The 22,243-nt window shown below is 41.6% G+C and overlaps 1 protein-coding gene across 3 annotated transcripts in view; it reads left to right on the forward strand.

The window, feature by feature from the left end:
- Positions 1 to 21,924, forward strand: part of FARSB (phenylalanyl-tRNA synthetase subunit beta) — a 78,070-nt gene extending 56,146 nt beyond the window's left edge. For 2 of the 3 annotated variants that reach the window (XM_055398757.2, XM_088845291.1), the window contains 2 exons: positions 1,459 to 1,488; positions 21,647 to 21,924. In XM_055398757.2, coding sequence (XP_055254732.2) covers positions 1,459 to 1,488; positions 21,647 to 21,798 — 182 coding nt within the window. In that variant the 3' untranslated portion in view covers positions 21,799 to 21,924. The remainder of the gene's footprint in view (positions 1 to 1,458; positions 1,489 to 21,646) is intronic. The other variant, XM_055398756.2, reaches the window with a different exon arrangement.
- The last annotated feature ends 319 nt before the right edge of the window (positions 21,925 to 22,243 follow it).

The following is a 22,243-nucleotide window of genomic DNA, read 5'->3' on the forward strand; positions in this document are numbered from 1 at the left end:
GATTCTAGAATTATGCTTTAAGGTCTGGTCATCCATGTTACCAGCAACCTGAGAGCTGATGTGACTTTTTTTTTTTTAAACCTTCTATACAGTCTCTTCTCAGAAATTTTGTATTTCATATAGAGATTAGCTGGATAAAAATCTCTCTGAAACATTGTGCCATTATATGAGATTAATTATTTTTCTTGCTTGAATGGTTGCAAAGATCTGACATGAAAAATAGGAGCTAATTTGTTGTGGCTATGACACTTTTATATGTAGCGTTTATACCAATGGCGTTTCTGTAAGCCACAAACCAGCGTCTTAGCAATGAATCTCCTGCCTCAGTCAGCTCCTTAGAGGTGTTTCTCAGAAGAATCTAAGCGCCCAGTCGTGAAATAGGCTACATGAAGACCAAGTAAGTAGGAGATACAGGTCATTCTGTCAAGGGACCTACTGGGGGAATGACCATTGCACACCAACTCTCACACCTTGCTGCTAAGGCCAGTGCCTTGACGTTTCCAGAGAGGGATACGGTGTAGCTTCTTCAGGGTATCTGGGAAAACACTAGTGAGTTTCTGGGAGGTCACATGAGCCTTTGAACGAATAGGTGAGAGACGGGAAGCAAGGCAGACCACTGGAGCAAAGCCAGAAATGATGGGAAACAAGGCCTAGTGCAGTTCTATTTGACTATAGGGTAAGGAAGAAGCTTGGACCACAGTGTCCTGAGTGCTAGGATAAGGAATTTCAGCTAATTAACTGGAAGATATAGAAGCTGCTGCTACTTCCCTTCCCCGCCCTTAAGTGAGTGATATGATTAGATCTGTACTTTGAAGGGATTAATCTGACAGCAATATGTAAGTTGGATGGCATAGAGAGTAGAGCGGAAGAGAATGGTGGAAAGGTGTTAGTGTGTTTTAAAGCAGTGAAAATAAGACTTGAACTTGAATGTTGGCCAAGGCTATACCAAGGAGAAGATTGATTTAAGAAGCTTTATGAAGGTAGAAGCTACAGCATTTGGAAAAGTTCCACTGGGAACCTTTTGTGCTACTCAGAACCCTTATGATACAGCTTATGTATGTTATTCTATTTTTAATATTCTAAACCTGTGAAATTATAATTTTAATCCTTATATCTTTTAGCATGAAGACAATATAATACTTAATTTTTTTAACATACAGATCTGTTTTGTTTGGAGAGTGTGTGTGTGTGTTAGAAGTTGCATTCATAAACTGTAACCACTTATGATATGGTTGTAGATCTTCATGTTCAGTTTTTTAGATGAGTTGTTATTGCTATTTGATTTTGTATGAGGACAGAGGCCATATGTGTTTTCCTTTTGAATTTACTTTGGCTCTCAGAATATTATATTTTATTATATTTTGATTATCTAATAATAAGCATGATTACCTTTTTTTGTTTTTTTAATCTTTTTTTCTGATTGCCTTTTTTTTTTTTTTTTTCTTTTTACGGTTAAAGAAACCGACCTAAAGAAGTACCATTGTCAGAGTAAGTCAGCAGTAAAATTGGTATAAGTTCTTCATCTAAAATTTCATATATATTTATCTCCTGAGTAAAGTTCTGCACAGGAGTTTGGTTGCTGAGGCATGTTTACCTATATCGTTTCCTCAGGTTTATTGTTAATTGCATATAGTTTTTTCTGCTTCAAGAAAAGGTCTTCTGAGTATCAAAATGTCGAGTAGAAACAGATGAAGAGGTACTGTTTCCTGCCATTCTTGATCACTGCACTGTCTTCTGTTACTCTGGCATATGGTTTACCTTTTAATAATTAAAAGTCCCTGGTGGCCCTGCCATTATAATTGAGCAAAGTATGGTCACCGGAGAGCCATGCTAATGTCAGTTCATTGGCAGGTGTACCTAGTCTCTCTCTGTCCATTCTAGCGAGCACCTCTTGACTGCCTTTCGTGTCACTTTGTTTGGTGGCAGAGGGGGGAACAGACTTGATTCCCTTTGAGAAACTTGGCCCTGTCCGTTGTGAGAGAAATCTGGAGACTCGTTTCATTGATCATCACATTGATCCCAGGGAGTTCTGGAGACATTTGTATGTAACCTTGCTTGATGCAGGCAGCAGACCTCCGCCCCCGCAGAGTCTCTGAGAAGCAGAGGCCTGTGACTGCAGGCACAGTTAGAAGCCATGGGTGCTTAGTCTCACATAGTTTTTATTTGCTGAACACCATGGCGATTAAGAACACAAAAGGACAGTGTGTTCTAAGGCCAGTGCCTTGACGTAGAATGAAGGCAACTGCCAGTAGAATGAAGGCAACTGCCAGTAGAATGAAGGCAACCATTGACTGGAAAAAAAGAAAGCAAACCTTCAACCTTTTGAATCCGCCTGCCAATGCTGGAGATATGGGTTCGATCCCTGGGTCGGGAAGATCCCCTGTAGAAGGAAAAGGCAACCCACTCCTGTATTCTTGGCTGGAAAAATCCCATGGACAGAGGAGCCTGGTGGGCTACAGTCCACGGGGTCACAAAGAGTCAGACGACTGAGTGACTGAACAGCAGAGCATTGTGAGTGCTTCAGACCTCTCATAATGTTTCACTGGCATCAGATCAGGTCCTTGCAGCATATGTGTACGCTTTTTTTTCAGACTTCTTCCTCTCTGTTTTTGTGGTTTGTTGCAAACTAAATTATGTATGTTAAAATGCATTTATCGTTTTCAAAAACCTCTTCTGGGCAAGGAAAATTCCCAGCATTTTTGTGTTTACAGCAGTTATGTGGTTCCTGGGCAAAATATGGTGAAAATCACTTCTTATAGAAGATAGTGGGCTATGTGTGTGAATTTCAGTTTTGTTTATTCACAGATCTAGGGAAAGCATCAGTTTAACCTGAGACAAGATGGAAAAACAGAAGTTTTAGTACTTTTAATTTTGACAATTCTAATTTTCATGCTGCTCAGAATCCATTTTGTGAAATGAAAAATAACCTTGCAAGTAATAGGCACTTTTAATCCTGCACCATATGTACTTATAGAGGGTATTTAGATACCTTCTGTTAGTGTCACCTAACGATTCTTGACTTGACCTGTAGGTCATGACCTTTTCCCTCTTTCAGGACACCTGGGAAGAATTGCAGATGCTAAAAAATATGGGTGAAATTGTGATGTCTCCCCGGTCTTCACACTGGTTTTTGGTGTAACATGAGCTTGGAAATATACAAGAATCATATATATTGAACAGTTTGTTGGAGTAAAAGTATTCTGTTTATAGTCCCATTTGTACAAGACATCTAGACCGGAAGAAGGAGTGATCTTTATGGCATCTTCAAATTTTTAGTTACCGTCAACAAAGACTGTTAAGGCACCAGGTTTAAAAGAAAAAAGGTTTGGAAGTTTGTACGCTTCTGACCTTGTTAACTCTGTTTAAAAATATGTACATCCTCTGATTCTCTACTTTTTTGCATCCTCTGATTCTCTGCGTTTTTAGTGTTGGAGGCAGGCTTTCAAATACTGCAGTTTTTGTTATCTTCTTTGTGGGCTTTCTTAAGAGCGATATTAAATGCATCAGCAGGGATCACCCCGCATCCAGGCAGCGGGATGACATGGGGCCGAGGTGCTCGTAAAAGCCTCAGCTGTGATCCTGGTTCACATAGTCCTGTGTTTCCTTTATTTGTTTTTACTTTTTATTTATTTATAGAAAATGTTCATTTTGGCTGTGCTGGGTTTTCATTGCTGTGAGAGCTTTTCTCTAGTTGTGGCCAGCAGGGGCTACTCTCTAGTTGCAGTGTGTGGGCTTCTCATTGCAATGGCTTCTCTTATTTTGGCCGGAGGTTCTAGAATGCAGTCTCAGGAGTTGCTGTACTTGGACTTGGTTGCTCTGAGGTGTGTGGGATCCTTCTGGACCAGGGATTGAACCGCATGTCCCCTGCATTGGCAGGCAGCTTCTTAACCACTGGACCATGAGGGAGGTTGTGTTCTTGAACATGCTTGTTTGTTTTCTTGCCTCACTCCCTCTTATGGTATGAGGCAAAGTTCTCTCCACGCATGCTCAAAACCCCGTGCTGTTGGTGAGCTGTGGTACTCACTTGACAACTCAGTGCTCAGTGCTGAGATGGGTGCTGCACACCATGTCCCACTTGAATGTCTTGATGGGCTCACTTTCCCATCTTATAGATCTTATTGAAACACAAGTATGTCTCAAGTTCTTTTTATTATCACTCCCTTAAGAAACTTTTTAGACTTTTTTCCTAATTGTCCCTCCATAAAATGTTAATTTATAACATTTTATACAAGAGTATAACATTAAAAACTGTGCAGCAGATACAAAGTTAAATGTTAGTAGTTTTTTCATGCAAGCTCCTAGGCTTGAAGGATCTCAGTTCCCCGACCATGGATTGATCCTGGGTCACAGTGGTGAAAGCCCGGAGTCCTAACTGCTAGGTCACCAGAATTTTCTAATTTAACTCTTGACTTAAAAGTACTTATTTATTCTTAACCCTGAACTGAATTTTAAAAATAAGGTTTATACTTTTTTACGTATGAAGCCCAGACATGTGGACTGGTGTGATGCAGTACATGGGGTGGCAAAGAGTTGGACACCACTGAGCGACTGAACTGAACTGAAAATGTTAATACTGCTGGTATACTGCATATTTATTATGTACTATAGGAATATCTGGGCTTCATACATAAAGTATAAACCTGATTTTTAAAATTCATTTCAGGGTTAAGAGTAAGTAAGTACTTTTAAGTCAAGAGTTAAATTAGGAAATTCTGGTGACCTAGCAGTTAGGACTCCGGGCTTTAACCGCTGCAGCCCACGTTCAGTACCTGGTCGGGGAACTGAGATCCTTCAAGCCTAAGAGCTTGCATGAAAAAACTACTAACCTTTAAGTTTGTATCTGCTGCATAGCTTTTAATGTTATATTCTTGTATAAACTGTAGTGTGTCAAATTATATATGCCAGTTGGAAATTGATTTAAATACATAACTGTAACCAAAATTTTTTTAAAAACATTCAAAACTCACTTTTCCAGTGAAAGTAAAACACTTAAAAAAATGTCTTAAAAAGTATTTTCAGTGAATTTAACTATTCCTTGATAAGAGAAGATAACTTTTAAATAGCTGGTAGTCAGATGAACGTGTTAGTTGCTCAGTCATGTTCAACTCTGCAATCCTATGGACTGTAGCCCACCAGGCTCCTCTGTCCATGGAATTCTCCAGGCCAGAATACTGGAGTGGATAGCCATTCCCTTCTCTACGGGATCTTCCCAACCCAGGGATCGAACCCAGGTCTTCCACATTGCAGGCAGATTCTTCACCCTCTGGGCTATCAGGGAAGCCCCTGGTAGTCAGGTATGTTGATGTTTTTTCAGTTCAGCACTTGATGTACTTAATGATGTGTTGCATAATAACTCTTTAAATTAGAAACTGTTTTTATTCTCAAAGCCTGAGCTATGTACAGAAACTCTCAGGATCATACATAAACAACATCCACTTGGCAGCCTATGGTGGCTCCTGGCACATGCAGGTCACCTCTTAACATGACCTCGAGGTTGAGCACTTGATAGTCTTCCAGTCACAGGACCTGAGCCATCTGTCACCATGGTTATGGAGCCCTGGTCTTGCGTACATTAGCTATGTTTTCCACGCCAGTGCTGTTCCCGTGAAGCCCAAGACAAGCCAGTGAGACGAACTGAATACTAAGGAGAACAGTTTTGTTAAGTAGGGTTCAGCTTTGGGGGGTCTCTAAACCACTGTAATGTAAGATTGTTTCCATACCTGCCTCCCCAACCAAGAACCAGTTTTCATCCCCCATTGAAAGTGCATGCTGTGACTTACAGTGTACTTTGGAGTTACTTCAGTTTAACTGTATGTGCTGGGCAAAAAAGAGAGAGAGGTATTTTTGTTTAACACCATGTACTCCTTTTTTTCCTGCTTCTTAGACCCTGGCCTCCTCTGTTCTATAGAAAAGGCTTTGGCCCAAATACAAAGAGATGTAAAAGAAATTCATTTTGCAGTTTCAGGGACCCAAATCCTGAAAGTTGAGAGGGTTTTTAGGGTGATTTGTACTACTCAGGTTTTTTGGTTTTTTTTTTTTTTCTTTTTCTGATTCTTTTCCATTATAACTGTTACAAGATACTGAATATAGTTCCCGGTGCTGTACAGAAAATCCTTGTTGTTTATTTTATATATGATAGTATGCATCTGTTAATCCAATACTCCCAATTTATCCCACCACCTTCCCTTTTGGTAGTCATAAGCTTGCTTTCTTTCTCTCTGAGTTGGTTTTGTAAATCAGTTCATTTGTACTGTTTTTTAGCTTACACATGTGATAAAATATTTGTCTTTCTCTGTCTTCTCTTAATATGATATTCTCTAGGTTCATCCATGTTGCTTCAAATGGCATTATTTCATTCTTTTATGGCTGAGTAGTATTCCATTGACTTTATATGCCACATATTCTTTGTCCATTTATCTGTTGATAGACACGTAGGTTGATTCAATGTCTTGGCTATTGTAAATAGCGCTGCTATGAACATTGGGGTGCATGTATCTATTTTAATTAGAGTTTTGTTCAGATATATGCCTAGGAGTGGGATTGCTGGATTATATGGTAATTCTACTTTTAGTTTTCTAAGGAACTTCCATACTATTCTCCATAGTGACGTACCTGTTCGTTTTTCTCCACACCTTCTCCAACATTTATTATTCATAGACTTTTTGATGGCCTTTCTGACTTGTGTGATGTGATACCTCCTTGTAGTTTTGATTTACATTTCTCTGCTAGTTAGCAGTGTTGTGCATGTTTTCTTGTGCCTGTTGGCTGTCTATATGTTTTTGGAGAAATAGCTGTTTAGGTCTTCTGCCCAATTTTATTGGGTTATTCATTTTTGTTGTTGTTACTGAGTTGCATGATCTTTTTGTATATATTGGACATTAATCCCTTGTCAGTCACATTGTTTGCAAATATTTTCTCTCAGTCGGTAGGTTGTCTTTTCATTTTGTTCGTGGTTTCCTTTGCTGTGCAAAAGCTTCTATAAAAGTTTTGAAATAGTTACAAGCTTATTAAAAAAAAAAGCAGACACAAGACAAAATACTTTTTTCTGAACTGTTTTAGAGTAAATTGCCAACCTATACCCGTTAATACATTCGTGTATATGTCTTACAAACAAGGACATTGTGTCCTCCATAACGAAAATATAATCATCAAAACCAGAAAAATATCTTTCATGTTAATGTTAACCCCATCTAATCCTTACACCTTGTGCAAGTTTTATCAGTTATCCTTTATATCAAAGAATCACTTGTTGCCTTTAGCTATCATGTCATTAGGCTCCTTCTGGAGAGTTCTAGAATAGTCTCTCCTTGACTTTCATGACCCTGACACTTTTATATCATCGTGTGTCCCTCAGGTTGGGATTGTCAGATGTTTTCTTCCCAGTAGACTCAGGTTAGGCATCTTTGACAGGATGTTGCAGAAGGAATGCTGTCTTCTCAGTGCATCCTGTCAGCGGCGCTTTGACAGGATGTTGCAGAAGGAATGCTGTCTTCTCAGTGCATCCTGTCAGCGGCGCCTAGTTTCTGTTTACCTCACAGCTGAGGTAGTTAACTTTAATCACTTGATCAGGCTTGTGTCTACTGGGGTTCTTTACTGTCAACTTATTCCTCTCTCCCTTATCGTTAATAAGCATTTTGAAGAGAAGAGCTTTGAAATTACGTAAATGTTCTGTTCCTAATCAGTGTTCCTGTTTGTTTGTCTGTCTCGGTACAGATTCATTATTTCCCATTTTATCCAATGTATTTTGTTGTTGTTCGGTCTCTCAGTCCGCCTGCCTCTCTGTGACCCCATGGACGGCAACACGCCAGACTTTCCTGTCCTCCAGGATCTCCTGGAGTTTGCTCAAACTCATTTCCTTTGAGTCGCATCCAACCACCTCATCCTCTGTCACCCGCTTCTCCTCCTGCTTTCAGTCTTTCCCAGCATTAGGGTCTTTTCCAATGAGTCGGTTCTTTGCATCAGGTGGCCAAAGTATTGGAGCTTCAGCTTCAACAGCAGTCCTTCTAATGAATATTCAGGGTTGATTTCCTTTAGGATTGACTGATTTGATCTCCTTGCTGTCCAAGGGACTCTGAGAGTCTTCTTCAGCACCATAGTTCAAAAGCATCAGTTAATCCAGCAGTCAGCCTTCTTTATGGTCCAACTCTCACATCCATACATGACTACTGGAAAAACCATAGCTTTGACTAGATGGACGTTTGTCAGCCAAGTGATGTCTCTGCTTTTTAATATACTGTCTGGGTTTGTCATAGCTTTTCTTCCAAGGAGCAGTGTCTTTTAATCCGTTACTTATTCTGATGCTCATGTTGTCCTCACTTTGGCCAGTGGGAATCCCTTCAAGCTGGCTTCTGTGTCCTTTTAAATTAGTGCTCTTTTGCTTTGGGCATAAGAGGATATTCCAGGCTTATCTTGAACTTTCCGTTGTCCCATTTCTCCATCCTGGTTCCTTTTAGTGGAGAGTGGTGTCTGAAAGCCAAGATTTAGGCTTCTAGGTGCACACAGACATACCTGTATCTACTAATTTACGCCTCTGTCTATGTGTTTTGAAAACCATAAGCCCATATTAATATCTCCATTCCAGGTCAACACCTTAGGGTTCATTGCAGTTTCCTCGCTTTCGGTATTGGTCCCTCACTTCTCCAACATGAAAAGCCCAGTTCCCGTGATTCGTCCTTTATTCACTTACTTGCTCGTTGCCCCTGTTTGTAACTGAACCCTCTCTTGTACCCTGAGTGTCTGCCCGGCTCATCACTTACTCTCAGACTCTAGCGGCCCTGGGCCTGCCCACTTGGGGCTGCCCCCTCTCGTCTGTGGGTGCCCTCCCCGCCCCCTGTAGCTCTGACACCCAGTGCCCACCCTGAGTGTGGGGATCTCTGCCTTCCTTGGCCCCTTTAGGGCTAGATTATTCTGGAAGCGGGGAGAGGACTTGGTAAGTCTTGAGAAACTTTTCTTGGCAGGGAGGCTCTTACTAAAGTGAAAGGGAGAAGGTAGTTATATATGGTGGTGCTTTTTTGGAAGTGGGTTATAATATAGGAGATATATTTCTGGACTCATCTTATATAGTTTCCGCCTCAGACCTGGAATCGGCTATATCGCCACGTGGCCCTGGTTTCCTTTAGTGGGAAATCAAATTTAGATCATAATCTAGGTGCTAAGGCTGCTCATTGTTACTGAGTGAGTCTTTGTTTCTAGGACTTTTTAAAATGCAGAGCCGAGGAAAACCTTTTTATAAAAAAAAAAATTCTGTTTTTTAAAGAAAAGCATTGATTTCATATGGACAGTTCCAATTTATATTTAGGGTTAGAGGATTTTTACTTAATATGTTGGGTTTTATCTTTATAAGGTTTTTTTTTTTACATTGAAAATCTTGGCTCCTGATGAATTTATATTATTACTCTATCCATCTTTATTCAGAATATCAGTTATTATTACTAATAATATAATTGTTGCTGCTGCTGCTGCTAAGTCACTTCAGTGGTGTCCGACTCTGTGCGACCCCATAGACGGCAGCCCACCAGGCTCCCCTGTCCCTGGGATTCTCCAGGCAAGAACACTGGAGTGGGTTGCCATTTCCTTCTCCAGTGTGTGAAAGTGAAGTCTCTCAGTCATGTCCGACTCGTAGCGACCCCGTGGACTGCAGCCCACCAGGCTCATCCATCCATGGGATTTTCTAGGCAAGAGTACTGGAGTGCCTTGCCATTGCCTTCTCCGAATATAATTGTTAGAAACAGTTTAAAGCTTTATCTTCGGTTCTTTTTGTACTCAGAACATAGCCTCCAATAAAATACCTTTTGACCATTATTTTCCCAGTATTTTTAACAGGCAAGACTGTAGAAGCCTTTAACAATGCTTGCACTGGTAGTTTGTAAATCTCATATTAATTCAGAGTCTGCTTTGTTTAAAAATGAGAAATGCATATTTTACTGTGGACTTTGGGGCAGTACGGAAGCAGAACTTAATCAGATATCTATTAATACCTGTCTTCTCTGGAGTTTCTTTCATCTGTCAGCACATTTCTTCTGTCCCCCTGTTAGGCTGCCAATATTACATCATTGCAGGAATCCCACAGATTGACATTCATTTAAAGCATTCCTGATAATTTTCTATAAATGACAGGCAGATGATCTAACTTCATTCAGGCAGGTCCCTGTTGTAGTTTTGACCTTGATGAATTAGTTTGCTTTACCTTAGTGTCCATTAGCTGTGTTCTGGACTCCCCCTCTTGAGAAATAAAGTGTAATAGTCACTTGGGTGACCTGGACAACCTGTCCCTCTCCTAGAAACATCTCCAAGCACCCACCAGCCCTGGTTGGTCGTGGGTCAAGGTCAGAAATGTCATCGTCCTGCCAGGGGTTCTTCGAGGCCAGATAGGCTACGTGTGAGGTGGGCAGTTTGTCTTCAGACCCCAGCCCTCCAGCACTTACAGCGTTGGTGGCCCTTCCTATGTCTTAAGTTTTCCTCCTTCCATTCCTTCCTACCCTTCCAGGACTCTCATTGTAAACATCCTGCCTTATTTTAAAAAAAGAAAATTTCATTTCAAGAAAGTATCTGACTTGAGGTTCAGTTGATACATACCAGTGTGAACTTGCTTTAATTTTTCAGTTCAGTCACTCAATTGTGTCCGACTCTTTGCAACCCCATGAATCACAGCACGCCAGGCCTTCCTGTCCATCACCAACTCCTGGAGTTCACTCAGACTCATGTCGAGTCGGTGATGCCATCCAGCCATCTCATTCTCTGTCGTCCCCTTCTCTTCCTGCCCCCAATCCTTCCCAGCATCAGAGTCTTTTCCAGTGAGTCAACTCTTCGCATGAGGTGGCCAAAGTATTGGAGTTTCAGCTTTAGCATCAGTCCTTCCAATGAACACCCAGGACTGATCTCCTTTAGAATGGACTGGTTGGATCTCCTTGCAGTCCAAGGGACTCTCAAGAGTCTTCGCCAACACCACGCCCTTTCTTATTGTGAAAGGAGAAAATTTGGTCCCTTTATGGGAATGTTAGGTTATTAGCTTTAAAAAGGGTGGGGCAAATTTAGTGATATAGAAAAACTCTCTCCACCTTCTGAAACTTCACCTGTTTGACAGCAACGCACACACTACCTTATGTTTAGGAACAGGGGAAAAGAGAAACGTGGGAAACAGCAACATGGCCCAGCATATTAGCAAATGTTGTTGTTATTTAGTTGCTAAGTCGTATCTGACTCTCTGCCACCCATGGACTGTAGCCCGTCAGGCTCTTCTCTCCATGGGATTTTCCAGGCAAGAATAGTGGAGTGGGTTGCCATTTCCTTCTTCAGGGGATCTTCCCGACCCAGGGATGGAACCCAGGTCTCCTGCATTGCAGGCAGACGCTTTACCATCTGAGCCACCAGGGAAGTATCAGCAAATAGATAGACATTAATTAATTATTTGCCTTTCTTTAAGCAGTAAACTGTGACTGTAGTTACAGTATTTTTATTTTGAGTGATGTTGAAACCAGCCATAAAGAGTAAACAGTTGAGCAAAAATAGCAGATAAAATGCCTTGCTCTGAATGTCTCTAGAACTTCCTATTTCCTCTTCTGTGAGACCAGTTTTGATGTGCCCAGTATTCATCAGTAGCTATTAAATGTTTTATCAGTGCTGTTATCGCAGCCACTATACCTTGGTATTCTTCCAGAAGACAAGGGTTTCTGCTCTTTCTCTTAATTCCCAAAGGCTCCTAGCTTGTTTATGAATTGTATTATCTGAACAAAGATTTTCTCTTGAAATTATCTTCCTGGACTGCTTTGATGCCTTTTTTTTTTTTTTTTCAGTTCCACCAGTGGAACTGAAAAAAGGAAGTAATTGGTATTATACAAGGGACAGTTTTTTTTAAAATCAATGTTGTACAGAACAAGATCAGTTCAGTAGCTCAGTTGTATCCAACTCTTTGTGACTGCTTGGACTGCAGCACGCCAGGCTTCCCTGTCCATCACAAACTCCCAGAGCTTACTCAAACTCATGTCCATCGAGTCAGTGATGCCATCCAACCATCAGTATAATCTTATATTTATTTTCTGGTTTGTTGGTCTACTATTGCTGGAAGTCCATTGTTTAACATTTTGATATGTAATGAACTATACAATAATTCACTTTCACGCATTGGAGAAGGCAATGGCTACCCACTCCAGTGTTCTTGCCTGGAGAATCCCGGGGACGGCGGAGCCTGGTGGGCTGCCATCTGTGGGGTCGCACAGAGTCTGACACGACTGAAGTGACTTAGCAGCAGCAGCATACAATAATTAGCATTGTTTTACTTGTGTGGTACTACCTTTAGCAAAGGCAAGAAGCAAAGAAAGAGCAAAAAGTATTAATAACATATATGTTACAGGAACGCTATTTGTAATATTGAATAACTGGAAACACCAGCAAGATTAAATACTTGAAAAACAATTTGGCAAATGACATATAAATATAATGGAATGTGATAAACATGTAAATGTAAACTAAGCTGAAAAAGCAGATGTTAAGATGATACTGCTGCTACTGCTGCTAAGTCACTTCAGTCGTGTCCGACTCTGTGTGACCCCATAGACGGAAGCCCACCAGGCTCCCCCTTCCCTGGGATTCTCCAGGCAAGAACACTGGAGTGGGTTGCCATTTCCTTCTATACAGACTCTTACTAAAACACAAGGGAAGAGTACACTTTATTGGGCCCTAGGGGGCATGATTGCCAGTGAGGTATCAACCGTGAAGAGTTATAGTAACAGTAACTCCTGTGTGTTGGGTCGGGTTCTTCTGTAGTGTTAGCCCAAGTGATTTAGGACTTAATCCCTTTGTGCCAGTTTCTTCATCTGTAAAATGGGAATGATAGTATCTGTCCTGTCTGTACAGGGAAAGGCAGACTAAGAATTTGGGAAAGCATTTTGGAATGGCTGATCACTCCCCAGAGTTCCCTCAGGGTAGATGTTAGATCTGCCCTTTAGAAAGTCATCTTTGACTAAAAGTCACAGACTCAAAGAAGGAACTGGGTTCTCAGCTTGACTGTTACCTGGCTGGCTGGTTTTCTTAACCTGTTTGGTATCCATTTTCTCATATCTGAGATAAAGCATGGACAGAATCACCGCCAGGGTCATTTCCAGTTCTAAGATTCTGCAGGAGTTTAAATGTGTCTGAAGTGACCTCTGCCACAGGGTCTAATGTAACAGCGCACTTTCTTCCCCTTTTTAGATGGTGTTACTCTGGTGCTTCTTTATCTACTCAGATTATTCCAGCCTTGTTTCAGGAACCTGAAACTTATTCTTTAAGGATGCCTGTCTTAGATGGGATTTTTTTTTTAATGTAGTGCCATTTTCCTTGGAAAAACTCTAGGTTTGTCCGTATTATATTATGTTAATAATATTGCAGAGCATATGTTATTATGTCCTAAGGCTAGCTGTTGTTGGTCTTTTATTTAAGTGTTGTTTGTTTATTTAATTTTAAACCAGAAGAAGCTTGCACACATGAAATGGACAGCTTGACCAAAAGTTTGAAAACACTATTCGCAGGCCTTCTGTGCCTCAGGCCACACACAGAGGCACTCACTCTTGGGCCTATACTATTGCCTGCCTCGGGCAGGTCCACTAATCTTCTTGTGCTTTGCTTTTTCCATCTGTAACTTGCTTGTCCTTGGGGGCTTGGCCAGGGCTGCACTGGGACCAAGTCACTCCCTTTGCTGGGAATGGAAGATGAGTTGAAAGTAGGGTACTTTGTTTTCACAATCTCATTATTTTCTTTCTCTTCTAACACGCCCTACTTGTCAGCTGAAATTTAATTCTGAAATTACAGCACATCTATCCTAATGGCATGCTTGAAGTTATGTTTATTTCATGTTGGCCAAAAGTCTCAATTGAAAAGTTAATTGTGAAGTTATAGATACAATCTCAAATACACAACATTTCCAGTCTTTCCTTAATTAGCCATAGAATAGTCTCTTTATTGTTGTTTTTATTATTTCACTATAACTAAGGAGAAAGTAATAAATTCTGCATATTTTGATGTGCTTTAAAGGTTTTTATCGGATGAAAGAGTTGGAAAGACCCATTTTATTGACCCTGGAAAGCAGGATGATCTATACTTTTTATTTTTGAAGTTGTGATTCTGTATCTGTCCTGTGCACATTTAAGAAATGTGAAAATGTAGGAGAAATTATTTAAGTGCAAGGCAGATGTAGAATGAGGGTGTTATTTTAGAATTGTTGTTCAGTCGCTCAGGTCACAAGTAAAAGACATGGGGGATTTGCTGCCAAGGATTCAGGGGCAGTTGGGGCACCCAGGCTAGGAGGACCTTCACAAGGACCGGAACGAGGTGCCAACATGGAGCTGTCTTTCCAGGTCAGTTGCCTGCGTTACCTGACTTCTCTGTGCATCTGCTTTACTCCTTCCTTGTGAGCACTCAGCGGTAAGACTGTAACAGGGAAGAGTGAAACCTGACTCCACGTTGGACCTGTTGCTTTGACTTTGTTGTTCTTGTTCAGTCGCTCCGTTGTGTCTGACTCTTTGTGACCCCATGGACTGCAGTGTGCCAGGCTTCCCTGTCCTTCACAATCTGCTGGAGTTTGCTCAGACTCATGTCCATTGAGTGGGTGATGCCACCCAACCGTCTCATCCTGTCACCCCCTTCTCCTCCAGCCCCACCTTTCCGTGGTGTGTATGAGAGGAACATAGTTAAGATTAGACTTTAAAATAGATTCTAAGAGTGGTGATCATTTTGTGATGTATAGAAATGTTGAGTCACCATGCTGTGCAACTGGAGCTAACGTGGTGTTGTAGGTCAGTTACACTGTGATAAAAAAAATAAATAAAATGACAAATATCAAAAGGTGATAGCCATGGAAATAAATTATAAATTTCCTTATACTAAGTGAAACTGGGAAATTTTGCAGTCATGATTCTAAACGTTTAGTCATAAGGCGATTGTGGTGATCTATTAAAAAAATGGTTCCTTGTTGAAGACATTTCTCCATTACTCAGAAGCTGGGTAGTCTGGACTTTGCTGATTTCCTTTTTAAGCATAAAACCTGACAGGACCCAGTTCTTATTTGCAGGACAGATTTTGCCCTGCCCTGTTGATAGAATTACACTCATCTCAGATGTTAGTAAAGTAATGCTCAAAATTCTCCAAGCCAGGCTTCAACAGTACATGAACCATGAAGTTCCAGATATTCAAGCAGCATTTAGAAAAGGCAGAGGACCCAGAGATCAAATTGCCAACATCCGTTAGATCATCAAAAAAGCAAGAGTTCCAGAAAAACATCTACTTCTGCTTTATTGAATATGCCAAAGCCTTTGACTGTGTGGATCACAGCAAACTGTTAAAGAAATGAGAATACCAGACCACCTTACCTGCCTCCTGAGAAATCTGTATGCAGGTCAGGAAGCAACAATTAGAACTGGACATGGAACAACAGACTGGTTCCAAATCGGGAAAGAAGTATGTCAAGGCTGTATATTGTCACCCTGCTTACTTATATGCAGAAACATGCGAAATGCCGGGCTGGTTGAAGCACAAGCTGGAATCAAGATAACCGGAAAAAACATCAGTAACCTCAGATACGCAGATGACACCACCCTTACGGCAGAAAGTGAGGAAGAACTAAAGAGCCTCTTGATGAAAGTGAAAGAGGAGGGTGAAAAAATTGGCTTAAAACTCAACATTCAGAAAACTAAGATCATGGCATCCAGTCCCTTCACGTCATGGCAAATAGATGGGGAAACAATGGAAACAGTGACAGACTGTATCTTTTTGGGCTCCAAAATCACTGCAGATGGTGATTGCAGCCATGAAATTAAAAGACACTTGCTCCTTGGAAGAAAAGCTATGACCAACCTAGACAGCATATTAAAAAGCAGAGACATTACTTTGCCAACAAATGTCCATCTAGTCAAAGCTATGGTTTTTCCAGTAGTCATATATGGATGTGAGAGTTGGACTATGAAGAAAGCTGAGCACCGAAGAATTGATGCTTTTGAACTGTGGTGTTGGAGAAGACTCTTGAGAGTCCCTTGGACTGCAGGGAGGCCCAACCAGTCAATCCTAAGGGAAATCAGTCTTGAATATTCATTGGAAGGAATGATGCTGAAACTCCAATATTTTGGCCACTTGATGCTAAGAACTGACTCGTTGGAAAAGACCCTGATGCTGGGAAAGATTGAGGGCAGGAGGAGACGGGGATGACAGAGGATGAGATGGTTGGATAGCATCACCGATTCAATGGACATGAGTTTGAGTAAGCTCCAGGAGTTGGTGATGGACAGGGAAGCGTGGCGTGCTGCAGTCCTTTGGCTTGCAAAGAGTCAGATTCAACTGAGTGACTGAACTGAACTGATTGATAGAATGTCACTGTGAGGACAGGCTCCCTCTCTGAGCCCGTGCCATGGGGGTAAGTGGGCCCAGCACTCCTCTCCTGTCCAGTTGCCTCCGACTTAAGGGTTAATGATGTCTGCAGGTGTGTTGGGATTAGCACTGTAAAGTTGTGTAAAGGGCTTTTCTTTCTTTTGATCTTCAGAAAGAGATGAAAGATAGCCATTACACTCAAGGGATTAGGCCCCCTCTCTTTAAAGACTTTAGGTGCCATAAATATTTCACATCAGATGTAAGATGAAGACTTCTGTATGTCTGGGGCAAGTGGGTGTTTTATATTACCAGTTGGAAATTATTTAGTCTCCACTTACAAATTAAATGGTCTTTGCAGAGAATTTTTCTTCCAATCTGGAGTATACTAAGATCTGAAAAAAAGTGTGTGTTTATATCATGGTAGTTACGGCAGTTTTTCCTCCTGATGTTCCTAAACCTTTTTCTTTTTATGAGTTAATGTCTTACCTATATTGTGCCTTTCCCCCTTGGGTGCTCCCTCATTGCATTGAGGCACTCCAAAAAGCAATTAAAAAAAACTCCTGGTTCTAAAACTTTGAGAACCACCACCCTCAAGAACGATAACCTTGCTCACATAAGTGTGTGGTCAGTTTTCTTAAGCCCTATATTTTGTCTTCTTTTTTCCTTTAAATTATTTAGAAAAGGAAAGTGAGGTTGATGTGCTGGCAGCACAGTAAGTTGTAGTTACTACCTTATCGAAAAGTGGGGGGAAGCCAGGAAAAAGCCCGTCGTGGAAAATTATGATCAGAGCCCCACTCTGCTTGTGGCCTGTCACCTACTGTCAGTTTCACTCCAGAAATGGAACACTGGATTTTCTTTTTTTTTTCCTCTCATGTGATTTCCTAGGCCAGGTTATTGGACCACGGACTGGATAATTTTATATATATCTAGTTGTATTAGAATTAGGGACTTGGTAGATGGAAAGGATTGGCTTTGGGTGGGTGCTGGCCCAAGAGTCAGCTTGTTAAGTGATCTTTCCTTCTTCCCACCCCATATTTTTTAGAGTCATTTAGCAGGTTTAAAACACTTTCTCTTGGCCCAGTGGCTTACTCTATCTATATAACTGCATTTTGTGTTTTGTCCCTGAATTCGGGGTCTTATGGATGGTTATTTTTATTAAAGCTCATGATAATAGCTTCTGTTACTTTCTGTGATGTGTATGATATACTGACATTCCTTCTCCAGTGTTCTTCACCCTCCTTTTAATTTTGTTCTTTTTAATATGGAAAATCTGAATGATGAAGTACCAGATTGCTGGCAGTTACAATATGTGGGTGTGAACCTCAAAGCATATACTAGTAATGTGAAGAAAGGGAACAGTAAAACTGTACAAGTGGGTGATTTTTAGAGATGGATTACAGTACCAAATGAATTAGTTGAAAACAGTCGATGGCAAGTGGTGGGCATGGCGTGTTAAAGATTAAGGAATTAAGAGCTTCATGCTTGATAACACCAAGGAGCTTTCAGATTAGGGGTCTGCTCAGTTACCGCCTTAAGCTTCTGCTTCTGATGCTTCACACAATTATAGGAATAAACTCTATGCGTCAAGCTTATCCAAACTTCGGCCTATAATATTACTCCAAAAGAAAGACGAGGGCAAAAAGAAACTGTGAAAGGTGTTTGGCAACGAGCAAGAGAGGGAGCTCACAGACTCTTTGAAGGTCAATTAGCCAGAAAACGTGCTAAAGACTAGGTGCGCTGCCGGATTACTGGCCCAAGAATTCCCCCAAGGTCCTCACAGCGGTCCTGCCGTTTCAGCACAGGGAGACAATTACAGACCTGGAGGAGATGCTACAAAAGCTTTAATTAAGGGACTTACTCACACCCCACTAAGTTCTGGAAATTAAATTCTTGTTTGTGCTTAACTGACGTTTCTTTTGTCTGGGTTTCCACGTGGATTTCAACAGGGAACACTTATTTTCCCCAAATCTGTTTTTCCCTTGGAAGCCATTTTGCTGTGATGGATACCATCAAAGCTGAGGGTTTAATCAGTATAAAGAACTGGGTAGAAAACTGGGCTGAGAGGCTTTTTGGCTGGAGAGGTTTTGGGCACAGGTTGAAATTGTAGTATTTATGTACCTTGGTACAACAGTAAACCAGGAGCTCTGGGCTTAAATGAATGATTAAAAGAAGGCAGTTTGTAGAATTCGCGTTTCAGAATTCCCATTCACAAGGCAGTGTGGTTTCCCTTGAATTTAACAACTTTATGATTCTAGACACAGTAGGCTTCTCTTTCTCCAGAAATAATTTTGTTTGCCAGTGAGGCTGTCACCCAGGTCTGATTTTTCATAAGCTTAGACCCATGTTTAGGTTCCATTCGGATGTGATTTCTTTTACTTCTGGAAAGACTGATTCAGGTTGCCTGGTTCCTGGCTGGAGCGCACTCATGTGCTGAGCGCCCCTCCTGCTGATGAAGGAGGTGTGTCCATCTTTGAACTCTGCCCTAATTGCTGCCTTTGCGGGGGTGTGTTCACTTTTTTGTTGTTGGTGGTGAAGTAATTCTCTCATCTACCCTTCTTTGAAGCCATTCACTTCTGACTGCACAGTTTGGTTTGAACCATAAAAGATTTTTTTAAAAAGCACTAAGAAATGCTTATGTTCTAGTAACTTGAAATTTTCTTTCAGTATGTCTGGTTCACATACAACATCAGTCAGGTGGTACAGTGTCTCTCTGACCCCTTACAAACTTGAAGGCACTTTTGTGTGCCTCTCAGTTTATGTCTGAAGAAGAGAGACCTTCAGCCTTCCGCTAACTTAACAGAGGCATCAATCAAAAAATCTTAAGACTTTGTTAAACATGAAAAAGGGCAAGAAACGTGAAAATTGTTATCATGGTTTAAAAAGGTTTTCGGCACAGTGAGGTTATACAGAAACCCCACCATCGGATTTAGTTTTTACATGTGGATGGGCTGGGGAGGATCCCCTTGGGAGCCCCCGCACTGGGCAGCAGCTCCTCTGCAGGGAGGCCCTCTGACCCCGGGCAGTTGAGGAGGCCGAGACTTTTGATATTGGTGTCATTGACAATGTTCCCATGCTTGGATATGTTTGAAATAAGCATGATATGATTTTCGGTTCTTTTTGCCTTTCTTTGGAAAGGAGGAACATTCTCTCTGGTGATATGAATGTTTGTGTTTGATCAAGTTTTTAACCAGTTAGAGCTCTAGTAGAATTCAGTGCCAGCTTCTGGAGAGAGGGCCAGCTAGCTAAAGAAGAACGTCACTGAATTTTGCTTAAAAAAGCGCTGATTCGAAAAGTTGTTTTATGAACTGAAAATTCAAAGTTCTTATCTCTTGGGCTTTATTTTGCTAACACTGAGAACCAGCACATCTGGCTTAGATTCTAAAATAGTTTGGTTTTATGCTTCAGTTAAAATGAATCCAATCAAATTGGAATTGGAAGACAGATAAAAAGGAAGGATTTTGGTACAGTGAGTATTCTTAAACATAGCAAGGTTATGAGGAAAGTTCTTCAAAACTTCCTGTCTGAATGGCCTTTAAAAATAGGCTTTTTTAGATACTGTAGTTTATTCAGATAGAATTCTATGTAAGGGTTGTAACTCTACAATTCTTGGTTATACTGCTCACCACCAACACTTTTAAAAACTTGTCATTTGAAGATTATTTGGTGTGAGAGGGTGTAGTCTTGTCTTTTTTTTTGGTCGCATTGTATGGCATGCGGAATCTTAGTTTCCCAACCAGGAACTGAACCCATGTCCCCTGCATTGGGAGCACTGATTCTTAACCACTGGACTGCCAGCAAAGTCAAACTTAAGTTTGTTTGGCCTGGTTTTGTCTTTTAAGTTAGGTTTTTATTTCGACAGAATTAAAACATGTGATCTTTGTCAGATTTAACAGCGTTCGTATGTCACTAAGACCATACATTATCAATGAGTATGCTTTCTGTATTATTTCATTTGACCCCTCTCTCCAAGTGTGGATTAATGCACACAGCCAAATCATGAACTTCGAATGCAGTTCATTGAAATTCTTGCTTTTAATAGTAAAGCACAATTACTTAGTTTGGGGCGATATGAGAAGCAGACCGTCTTATATTTCAGTTGGGTTGCTTTGGGGTTTTTTAAGAATGATAGTTAAAAATGTTTTTCAGGAATGTAAACAAACATTCTTCCTTCCTAAGTCTCTAGCAGACTCTGACTTGACGGTAACTACACACACACACACACACGCACGCACACACACACGCGCGCGCACACACACACACACACACACTCTCTGTGTTTCTTCATTGTCCTGACCTTGGAGCCATTAGCAGAAACTCTGCTGTCTACTCTTTCATAAATAATGCACTCGCTCAGAGACTGCAGGCTGGAGGCTTGTGGCCCGGTGTTTTTATAGTTCATATGAGTAGATGTTTTGGTTGAGTCAGTGGGGAGCTGCGGACCTGATCCATTTTCAAGCTGGTGGTGAGAGAAACGAGTCAGTGTTTGCTTTCCCTCAGCAGAGCGTGGAGCGTTGCGGCACGACTGTGCCGGGGCCTGGGTGTCTGTCTGCTCGTCTTTTAGCTGTTTAAACCTCAAGAACTGTTTCTGGGTTAGTCAGCCATATCCATTTCATTGGCACCCAAGTGAAGAGGGGACTTTTTGCCGGTCTTGAGTAAATCAGGGGTCAGGCCAGCCCTTTGTTGGGGCTGGCCTTTGCCACGGTTTACAGTAGATGTGCCAGAACTGCTCAGAAGGTTCTCTTGCCCACAGGAATGTGGGTCACATTCTGGTCCAAGGCCTGCGCCTGCCGAGGACAGCACAGCTTGTGTTTCTCTGTGGAATGGGGTAGAAAAGAGTGCTGTCCTGAACAGGACGTGAATTCAGAATTCAGTGTAGAGTCTGCATCCAGCAAGTGTTACTATGAAGAACCTGTTTCAGAACAGGTTCTTCGCAGGCACAGTAGAGGTTGGTCTTACATTTCATTTTCCCTTTGTCCTCTTTCAGAGCAGTTCCGCGTCTGCACCCCCCCACACACACCCCCACCAGGTCTCCTCCCAGCTCCGCTCCTTTGGTCTCCTCTTCATCCTGTCTGGACCACTGCGATAAAACACAGGGTCCCATTTTCATGTTTGCCCCTAACCTTTTCCTTGTAAGGGTGTCTTGAAGAAAATGCTTCTTTTTAAGACCAGAAAGTGAGAGGGAGCATTCTGGTTTCACGGCCAGGAGTTTAAAGAATAGTTAATTTTTTAAAGGCGACTAGCGAACTTTCAGTGTTAAATGTCTATTGACATTTTTGCCTGGAGAAGCACTGATTCTTCTTTCCCTGTCTTTCAGGCCCTGCGTTCTTCCCCGGGCGATGTGCAGAGATCTTTGCCCGGGGTCAGAGCATCGGGAAGCTGGGGGTCCTTCATCCCGACGTTATCACCAAGTTCGAGCTGACCATGCCCTGCTCCTGTGTGGAAATCAACATTGAGCCCTTTTTGTGAAGATGAGTCTCTGCTGTGGGGTTGTCTACCTGAGGGTCTTTCTCTTCTCCTGGATGCCCTTTAGTCGTCCCCACAAGAAGTCCACTTGTGCATTGATGTTGAATAAAGTAGAAAGCAGTGTCTGGCTCCGTGGCTGATACTACCATTCCCACGTCCAACCAGCTTGTACCACACACATGGGGTGTCTGTGTGAAGCTGCCTTGCCCATGAAGGCCAGCAGGAGAGCCAGTCCAGAGAATCAGAAATGCTTCTCAAATGTCAGCGCTTCCACCATCGCCATCACTGCAATCCAGGATCCCGTTCTTTGCCCTGATGAAATGAGAGAGCTGATTAGAGCGCGCGTTTGAAGTTAACTTGGGATTTTTATTTTTTGACATTTGATGTGTGTTCATCATTGGGAAACAGTAATAGCATATTTAGAAAACCTTTAAGAATCGGTGATGGT

Source organism: Moschus berezovskii, chromosome 2 (genome assembly GCF_049115385.1).
Source record: "Moschus berezovskii isolate FMDL1 chromosome 2, NW_MosBer_1.0, whole genome shotgun sequence".
In the NCBI taxonomy this organism is placed as follows: domain Eukaryota; kingdom Metazoa; phylum Chordata; class Mammalia; order Artiodactyla; family Moschidae; genus Moschus; species Moschus berezovskii.